Source organism: Arabidopsis lyrata (assembly GCF_000004255.2).
Source record: "Arabidopsis lyrata subsp. lyrata unplaced genomic scaffold ARALYscaffold_6, whole genome shotgun sequence".
Classification (NCBI taxonomy): domain Eukaryota; kingdom Viridiplantae; phylum Streptophyta; class Magnoliopsida; order Brassicales; family Brassicaceae; genus Arabidopsis; species Arabidopsis lyrata.
The window spans coordinates 23,806,356-23,816,118 of NW_003302550.1; the positions used below are offsets into that span (position 1 = coordinate 23,806,356).

General features: G+C 35.8%; 2 protein-coding genes across 2 annotated transcripts; one reads left to right on the forward strand and one right to left on the reverse strand.

Annotated features, from left to right (window-relative positions):
• The first annotated feature begins 813 nt into the window (after window positions 1–813).
• On the forward strand, window positions 814–3,718 carry LOC9308916 (endoglucanase 17). Its single transcript, XM_002872801.2, has 7 exons — window positions 814–1,239; window positions 1,627–2,034; window positions 2,123–2,215; window positions 2,298–2,459; window positions 2,554–2,665; window positions 2,898–3,061; window positions 3,153–3,718. The coding sequence occupies exons 1-7, from the start codon at window positions 976–978 to the stop codon at window positions 3,483–3,485; spliced, it is 1,536 nt and encodes a 511-aa protein (XP_002872847.1). The 5' UTR covers window positions 814–975; the 3' UTR covers window positions 3,486–3,718.
• A 1,470-nt stretch (window positions 3,719–5,188) lies between these two features.
• On the reverse strand, window positions 5,189–9,464 carry LOC9308917 (sucrose synthase 3). The gene is given in 14 exon segments (XM_021023502.1): window positions 5,189–5,525; window positions 5,618–5,756; window positions 5,840–6,011; window positions 6,014–6,083; window positions 6,339–6,660; window positions 6,811–7,035; window positions 7,110–7,276; window positions 7,370–7,486; window positions 7,569–7,742; window positions 7,838–7,933; window positions 8,009–8,344; window positions 8,426–8,770; window positions 8,846–8,978; window positions 9,076–9,464. Coding segments are annotated over 14 exon segments (2,427 nt in total). The 5' UTR covers window positions 9,174–9,464; the 3' UTR covers window positions 5,189–5,492.
• Window positions 9,465–9,763: the final 299 nt, after the last annotated feature.

The window sequence follows — 9,763 nt, forward strand, 5'->3', positions numbered from 1 at the left end:
TTCCCGGGCTGCTTTCACGAACTTCTCCGACAAGATTGGAGTTGTACGAGCACCTCCATCTTGAGGGGGCGTATTAAGGATATCAATCATATCATGATTGATTCGGTCAACTCGTGATTACGCACATCATGGAGACAATTATGTTAAGTTGTATATATTGTCTTTAATTCTCTTTGTATACCCTAGCTGCTACTCCTTGTATAAATACTCATTGTCTCTGAACATAATAAATATCAATTCTACAAACATCTATACTTTAAAAACTCTTGCAAACGCATTTAAACAAAAATAAAAAAGAGAAACAAAGTGTTGATAATCCGTTAGTCATCTTTCTTCGTTTCTTGTATGACATTTTTTGATTGTTCGACCAACACTTGATGGTATTTATAGTAGGTATTTTTTTCACAACTGGTATAAATACGAAGATGAAGGTTAATGCTCAAAATCGGCATAATGGAAACAAAATTTTGTTTTGTTTTTCACCTAATTGAAAGAAAATAAATTTTAAAGTAGATCGTTTTGTCATTTACATACTTCACAAGCACCGATTCTTATCCAAATGTATTCAAAATAAATCCAAGAATAAAATCAGATACAATAAGTGAAATGAATCTTTAGTCATAACTTAGATTGCGAATGGGCTTCCATCTCCCAAAGGACCCAAACGAGTCGAAACAAGCACATGTACGGACAATAAGTTATTTTTCAATATTTCCCAAAAACCCCTCAAGTATTTCTTTATTCTAATTTTGGACAATGCAACAATCTCAGCTCTAAAACTCGTTTTACCACATGGGAAACACAAAAAAAAAGTAGTCAAAAACTTTTTAACTAGCCACAGAGCGAGGAGAGAGAGAACCCTTTTTTTTTTCCTCTATAAAAAGCTGAGCCACTTCCTCTGTTTCCCACAAACCAGCTTCTGCAATCTATTCGTTGGTTGGTTAATAGAAGCTCTCTCTCTCCTCTCTCAGAGAAATGGCTCTTCTTCTATTTTCTTCTTCCTTCAGAGTCACCATTTTCCTGTCTTTCTTCTTCTTTCTCTGCAATGGCTTCACTTACCCTACTTCTTCTCTTTTCAACACACATCACCATCGTCACCACGTGGCCAAGCACAACTACAAAGACGCTCTCACCAAATCAATCCTCTTCTTTGAAGGCCAAAGGTCTGGGAAACTTCCTTCTAACCAGAGAATGAGTTGGAGAAAAGACTCTGGTCTCTCTGATGGCTCTGCTCTTCATGTAAATCACCTCAACTTTTTTCTCACTCTCTTCTCTTTTTTATGGAAAATATGAAATGGGTTTGGTTGGTTAGTGAGAGATCTCAACAATGTAGGTTAACTTTTGTATCAATATCGTCAAAAGATCCAGCCTTTATTCATGACTGCATAAAAAAAACAGAGGATAAAATTAGGGTTTTTTTTTTTTCCTTCCTTTACTAAAATCTCTGTTTTAAAGAACATGGGCTTGCTTAGTTAGTGATAGATCTCAAGATTCTCAACAATGTAGGTTAAATTCTGAATCAATATCGTCAAAAGATCCAACCTTTATTAGTTGTTTTTTTTTGTTCCCTCTTTTCAAAAATCTCAACTTTGTGTTAAAATTGGGGTTTTTTGTTTTGTTGATTAGGTGGATTTGGTTGGAGGATACTATGATGCAGGAGACAACATCAAATTTGGATTCCCAATGGCATTCACAACCACAATGTTATCATGGAGTGTAATCGAATTTGGTGGTCTCATGAAATCTGAATTACAAAACGCTAAAATAGCGATTCGTTGGGCTACTGATTATCTTCTCAAAGCCACTTCAAGTCCTGATACCATTTATGTTCAAGTTGGTGATGCTAATAAAGACCATTCTTGTTGGGAAAGACCAGAAGACATGGATACTGTAAGAAGTGTGTTTAAAGTTGACAAGAACACTCCTGGTTCTGATGTCGCCGCTGAAACCGCCGCCGCTCTAGCCGCAGCCGCTATTGTTTTCAGAAAGTCTGATCCTTCTTACTCCAAAGTCCTCCTCAAACGAGCCATCAGGGTATAAGATTTTTGTCATACTTTAATTTTGTCACACTAAGAACTTTTAAAGAAACCTAATTGATTTTTTTTGGTGTGGTGAATTTTAGGTTTTTGCATTTGCGGACAAATACAGAGGAACTTATAGTGCAGGATTGAAACCTGATGTTTGTCCATTTTATTGCTCTTACTCTGGCTATCAGGTAAATAAATGAATTTATTTACACATAATGATCAGATTTTGGAAAATGCTGAAAATTAAAGAAAGGTTTGTTATTTTGGTAGGATGAATTGTTGTGGGGAGCTGCTTGGTTACAAAAAGCGACAAAGAATTTAAAATATTTGAATTACATAAAAATTAATGGACAAATCCTTGGAGCTGCCGAGTATGATAACACTTTTGGTTGGGATAACAAGCACGCTGGAGCCAGAATTCTTCTTACAAAGGTAAAATCTAAATTAGAAAAAAACTAATCTATTTTTTGTTGTTGATTTGTTATGACAATCCCTAATTTTTTAATTTTGTTTTTTTGGTGTGAAGGCATTTTTGGTTCAGAATGTGAAGACACTTCATGAATACAAAGGTCATGCTGATAATTTCATTTGCTCTGTTATTCCTGGAGCTCCTTTCTCTTCTACTCAGTATACCCCAGGTTCTTACCTAGTCTTTTACTAATTTTTACCTCATTTAAATGTTATGGTAATTATTTGTGAAGTTCTTACATTATTTAATAATTTTCGGATATCTTACGAGCTTTTTCTGTTTTGGTGCTTTTTTTCCAGATAAATAAGCTATTTTACTTTTCTAATTTTGGGATTATATTATTTGACTCAATAAATTTGCTCTTGTGAATATTAAACACTTTTTATTCATGTGTTATGTAGGTGGATTATTGTTTAAAATGGCAGACGCCAACATGCAATACGTGACGTCAACATCGTTCTTGCTCTTAACCTACGCCAAATACTTAACCTCCGCCAAAACAGTCGTCCATTGCGGTGGCTCCGTCTACACTCCCGGTCGCCTCCGCTCCATCGCCAAAAGACAGGTCCAATTCTAAAAATCTCTCATCTTTAGAGTTTTAGAATTTCAGATTATTTTGTTAAATATGAAAAAACTTTTTTATTGTTATTTAATAGGTGGATTATCTACTTGGAGACAACCCATTAAGAATGTCTTACATGGTTGGTTACGGTCCGAAATTCCCACGGCGAATCCACCATCGTGGCTCCTCTTTACCTTGTGTTGCAAGCCACCCGGCCAAGATCCAATGCCACCAAGGCTTTGCAATCATGAACTCTCAATCTCCAAACCCTAATTTCCTTGTTGGTGCAGTCGTTGGTGGTCCGGACCAGCATGATCGCTTCCCGGACGAACGGTCCGATTACGAGCAGTCCGAGCCGGCTACTTACATCAATGCACCACTCGTTGGAGCTCTTGCCTACTTCGCTCACGCCTATGGTCAACTCTAGTTTAGTAATGAGTGTGTTAGTTTAAGTAAAAATAAAAATGAAGGAATTATCTTTGTTTTTACTTTTATTTGTTAGTATATAGTGGACCGAAAATCGGATCACAAGAGGACATTAGTCCGAGGGATGGTTTATTTGGTTCGTTATTATATAACGTCAAGTGTAATCTTATCGTGGTTATTAATGCTATTGTCCTATTAATTGTACTATATCCATGTCGTTAAATTTTGTATGTTTATGTGATTTTTGATATTTTTGGGGGAGAGGATAGAATCTCCAGCTGTTTAGCGTTAAAATAGATGAGTGAGATTGGGATTTCTTGATTGGTTCTCACCTTCTCGGAGTGTTGAATACCTTACAATATTGTAAACAGGTTAATAGGTAAATAGGTAATTACTCTTTAACAAAAGGTAATTACTCTAACATTTAGTTATAGTATTTTGTACTGTGTTAATAAGTGAAAACAAACAAACTAAATAAAGGAGCATTCACAAAAAATGAGCAAACAAAAATGATGTAGCGTGTAGAAGAGGTTATAAAGATATGCAACTATTTATGTAAACAAAGCTAAAAAAAATGCAACTATTTAATTTGATAACTCAAGTGGAATATCGAGTTCCGGGATTTATTGGTTTCATTAAACAATCTCACAAAGTTGAAAGAAACATCGAGATTCTAAAATGTTTTAACTATGAGAATAAAAGTTTTAAACTAAAAATACTAGGAGTAAATGTTTGATGAAAGATTTTAGGTTTCATATACCTCATTCTCATAAATATATTCTGAGTAAATGTTTTTTTTTTTTGGTAAACGTGTTAATGTATTTTACTACGAGAAAATGTGGAGTAAATTTGTTTTTTTTTGGTCAAGAAAAATTGTATTTTGAAAGAGAATAAAACATTTTGTTCAAAAGAAAAAAAAAACAGAGAAATAAATAGAGAAAAAATTAAAAAGAATGATGATTGATGTTTGTTTATTGCATAGGAAGAATCATTTTCCACGACACGGGAAGCGAGCAATTGACCAGAGAGAGAAGTGTCCTTTCTGGATTTGATTCATTGGTCAATTAAAGCTGCTTTTGTCTCTCTTCTCTTCTCTCAGGTTATTTATTTATTTATTTCAGTTTCTATATCATTATTATCTTACTCACGCATCAATTGTGTATCTCGATATTTATCAATAAATGTGATTTAAAGAAGAAAAAAAATAAGACCCATACCGAAAAAAAATAAAATAAATAAGACCCATAATGTGTAGTTTTCGGTTTTAGTTTTAGTTATATGACTATATATATCCTGCCAAATCTTGAACCAGCATTTTTATATCTACCAACTCCTCTTTTGCTCCTAAGAGAATGTTGTGAACTTAGAACTGAAATATAAAGTATTTTGTTTGTTACTCTCTCAGTTTCGTAAGAAAATTCTATATATTTTTATTGCACAAACAATTCTGTATAAATATATCAATTTTGGATTTTGATGATTTTTATAATCAGAAATAAAACAAAAATTATTTGACAACCAGTTATTAAAAAAAAAGTAACTAGAGTAATTAGCTTTGTCAGCTATAATAATAATGATACATCAAAATTATAATGTTTCCTAGTCTAATTTTTCAGTAACATTCATATAAATTTGATAATTTGGTTAGAATTGAGAAATGGTTACTTAAATTTTTTTTACTCCGAGACTAGTTTCTAAAACATGTGAAAATAACGTTGTAACTAGGATAATGTTGAAATCGATCTAGTTATTACACTTTGAAACGAATTACATGTGAAATGAAAGTTCCATTGAAGACTTTTTATTATAAGCTACAAACTTCACGTGATTTTTTTCAACATGTCGGTCACACACATGAGACAACACAAAAGTACCACGAAGTTCGTAATAACTCCATGGAACAAATCTTCCTTTCATACACACAACATAGGGTACATACTACATAGCCAAGGTTACTCATCTTTTATTCTTTTTTACAGCCCAACACTTCATCCAACGCCCAACCGGGTCAGTCGTCGGCGGTTAGAGGAACAGTTTTCACCTGAAACAAAGAGAACAAATCATAAGTTAATGAGATCATTGAGAGCTTATATATATATATAGAAGAAAAAGAAAATGGTTGCGAATTGTGACCAAGTCGCGGAATTTGAGAATGTAGAACATTTCAAGATATCGCCGAGTCTCACGACGCTCCAATTTTGATGCATATTTCCAGAAACCATACACACCAGCTAGTGTCATCAATCTCTCCGAGTATATGTTCCATGTGTACCTACACAAACCATATCGAGTTTAAATTAAACATGATTATTTAAGAGATAATTAAGCGTTTTGTTTTAGTTTTTTTTTTGTTACCTTTCGTATATCCTTTGGAGACCAGCGTCCGATACTTTCTTCCAATGGTTTGGATCTTCCCTGCCACGTTCAAAGAAATCAGCCATTATGTTACCCGCTTGCTCAGGATGGTATGGATCGATGTGGAAACCCGAGAGCCCGTGCTCGATGATCTCTGCAGGACCACCTGACAAGTGGCGAAAGTCGGAAGCCCGCAAGTCATCGCTTCCACTACCGTAAGCCCAAAACCCTCGTAGAATGCAGGCTAAATATATTATACAAAAAGGTCACATTAACATAATGATCATACTTTTCATAGCTAATAGCCTAATAGACTAAAATATAAAACATAAATTACATAATTACATAATATTCTTATAATTTATTTAAAATATCATGTTTAGTTTAAGTTCCTAAGTTATACAAACAGAATCCAACTCAAAAATCAAACTAAACAAACCAAACCAAACCGAATTGAATAAACGAAATAACCAAACTGGAAACATTGAATGCCAATTACCTGAGCAAAAGCACCTCTTGTATCGGCGATGTATCGGTAAAGCTCACCATTTCGAGCTCGGTTTGTCTGAGCCGTTATCCAACGAAACTGTCCATCAAGCTTGTAACTCTTCACAAGGTTATCCATTTTCTCAATCTCTGCGATTTCTTCTCTGTCATTGGACTTGTTCACATCAATGTTACCAGATATTACAACCAGATTAACCAGCTCCCTCAACTTTGTGTTCTTGCTGTACATCTCAACTAAACCGGAGATGTTCTTCACTTTGTCGAGCCTCGCCATAGAGAAGAGTATTGGCTTTGACCGATCGCTCAGTGTACCGCTGCAAAACACAACCCGAACCAAAATCCGGCAATTTAAGCCAAACTAAACTGAAATGTTGCCAAACCAAAACCGGAAATTATTTGGTTTTCGGTTATGAATTCCCAAAACCAAATAAACCGAATTGAATAACAGAATGCCAATAACTTACACATGCTCATCAGTCTGCTCAGGGCTATAGAGCATTTCCTCTATTGAACTATGTAAAGCTGTAAGTCTCTTAGTTTCTTCAGAAAACGGGAAATATATGGCCATGTCTACGCCGGGCGAGACTATGTTGAACTTCGGATCAAACACATCGATGCCGTGTACTACTCTGTATAGTCCCGGGAGCGTAAAAGCCCCATGGCTTTCATATTGACCGACCGTGTTCTTCCTGAGAAAGTAACATTAGTATTGCGGATATGAAACTGAAAAACAAACCGCTTTTCGATATATAAAGTCACTTACGTTCCCGCGATTTCTTGGTAAGTGCTTGTGATGATGAAATCTGCGTTGTTCATTGCGATTAGATCAGCTGTGAATTGACAAGAGAAATGATACTTGTTGTCGAAATCTTTCCAGTAAATGTCTGAATCTGGATACTTGGTTTTCTCCAAAGCATGTGCAATAGTACACTGTTCATATCAAAAAAATTCAAGAATCCAAATCTGAGATGTTCCATAGACAAACAACATAACAAGAAAATCTGAAAAACTTGAAACTCTTACCTGTGTAACACCCATTCTATGTGCCATTAAAGATGCAACAAGGTTTCCGTCACTATAGTTACCGATGATAAAATCGGGTACACCTTGCAATTCACCGACAATCTCGCTTGCTGCATCCTGTTTTTGAAAAATATCAGTTACCTTATTTTTCTTACATAAGAAGTAAACAAAACTCAAGAAAGCTAAGATTTTTTTTTACCTGAGCATAGTTCTCCAGATAAGGCCATACGTCGAATCTTGAAATCCACTTATGGAGGATCCCTTTATCGGACCTAAAAGGAACCCGGAGAATATGAGTATGCTCTGTTCCGCTGACTCTCTCTAACCGCTGGTTACACGTGGTTCCTTTAGCATCCGGTATCAACCTAGTTACCTTGAGAAAAGGTAGAAACAAATTGTAGTCCATAAACACAGTTTAAGATATTGAGATTAGTCACTAAGAACCTGCAATGACCAAAACATGCTTACAATAAGAATCCTAGGTGTTATATCCAACCCCTGTCTCTTTATTCTCAACAGCATTTCGCTCTCAAGGGCACGAACTTGGTCTAGAATATAGACAACCTGAGACATCGAAGAACTTTCAAAAACTAATCGAAATACGAAAAACAGATTTAACAAAGGGGTTTAGGAAGGTACTTGTCCACCAGTGTCAGGTAAGCCTAAGACATTGGCTTGCCCAAAATATCCATGTGGAGATAAGATCACAACATCGAAAACCATCGGAACCATCCCGAGAAACTTCTCCAAGGTCGAAGGATCAGGAGCTTGAAGAATATCAGAGAGAAGATGCATCATTTCAAGAACTCGCCCTGCGGTATCTCCCCATCCTTTCTCAAAACCCATTCCTTGAAGCGCATATTCGAATTCCGAGAACGGAGTTTCTTGTGAAAGCTTAGAGATATGATCTTCTGCTTTATTAAGTTGGCTTTCAAGCCTAGATATGCTTTGAATCCGATCATTCAACATCAACGGCTGCGCACAAATAAAGTTAAGATTTTCACAAATTTCATAACAACATCTTCAGCAACAAAAAGAGCTTTATAGGAAACTTACATGACCTTTGTACTTATGAACTCTAAGGAAATCAAGCAGAGGCTCCAAGCAATCTTTGTTACGGAACATTACAGAAGACAAGTGACGATTCAGAAACTGAACTCCATTACCAATGGAAGACGAACGAGAAGGACGTGGCACGTTTGCGTTAAAGGGCTCGAAATCAAGCTCAAGAGGAAAAGGGTCACTATTAGGTCCATCAACGAGTTCTTCTTTGAAACGAAGATACTCAGAGACTGTTAACTGTTCAACACTTAGCTCGAAGACATTAACACGAACATATTCCCAAACACCAGGTCTTGGTCTAACAGCTAAAGCAACAAATGGTGGCACAACTATCGCTTCCTACAATTAGTTTTTTTTGATGAAATTCATGGGATTTTGAATTGACCCCAGAAAATGAAAAGGTTAAGTTTTTACCATTGCTGATTTGAGGATTTCTCCAAAAGGACCATCAGAGAGACTCTGTTTCGTTGCATCGTCTCCGATTACAGATTCGAGTTCGTCGATTAAGTTATGTGGCTGAAGAATCCCTTTTCCCTGATCCACATATCTTCACAAAAAGAAACACATGAAACAAACCAACAAGCAATAGTAAGTTAAAAAGGGTTGAAAATAAAAACAGGGGAATCAGGATCTTGACGACATACCTGGAGAGAAGAGCGACGAGTTCGTTGCGGTGAGCAGAGAGCGTGTCCTGCACGCGATCCCTTGTGCTTATAATCCTAGTGAGCTTAGGGTTTGCCATGGATATTCAGAAAAGGTTGAGAAAAGTTTTGTTTTTTTCGCTTTCAGTGATCGGATAGAATCACACCGACGATCGCTAATAAAAAGGAAAAATCACTGATTAAAGGATAAAAAGCAGAGTGAATCTGGAATTTTATGCGAAAAAGAGAGAGAGACGAAGAAGAAGACGTGGTTGATCTTCTCTGTTTCTTGTTACTGTTTTTTTGCTACAAGTGACGTGTTTGTGTTGGAGGAGAGTACATGTGACTGTGAGTGTATGGAAGCAGTCACAGTTTAAAAGGAATAGTAAAGCAGTGGAGTGTTGCTCTGCTTTGAAAGCGGTTTCATCGAGATATTTAAAGGTTACTCATTTATTAATAAAATTCTTTTTCTAAGAAAAAAAAAAACTACGTGGCGAGAAAACAGAGCACCAGTTGTCTTCTTACTCTTAGGAGGGGTTATTGGTTCATGGATTTATATGGAATTAGAAATCCAAACAAAAATCATTTGTTATTCAATCATTGATTTTAAAATCCTAATTAAATTCATGTGTTATTGGTTCTATGATTTATAAATACTAGTTAAAATCATATGTTATTCGTTTAGTCATTT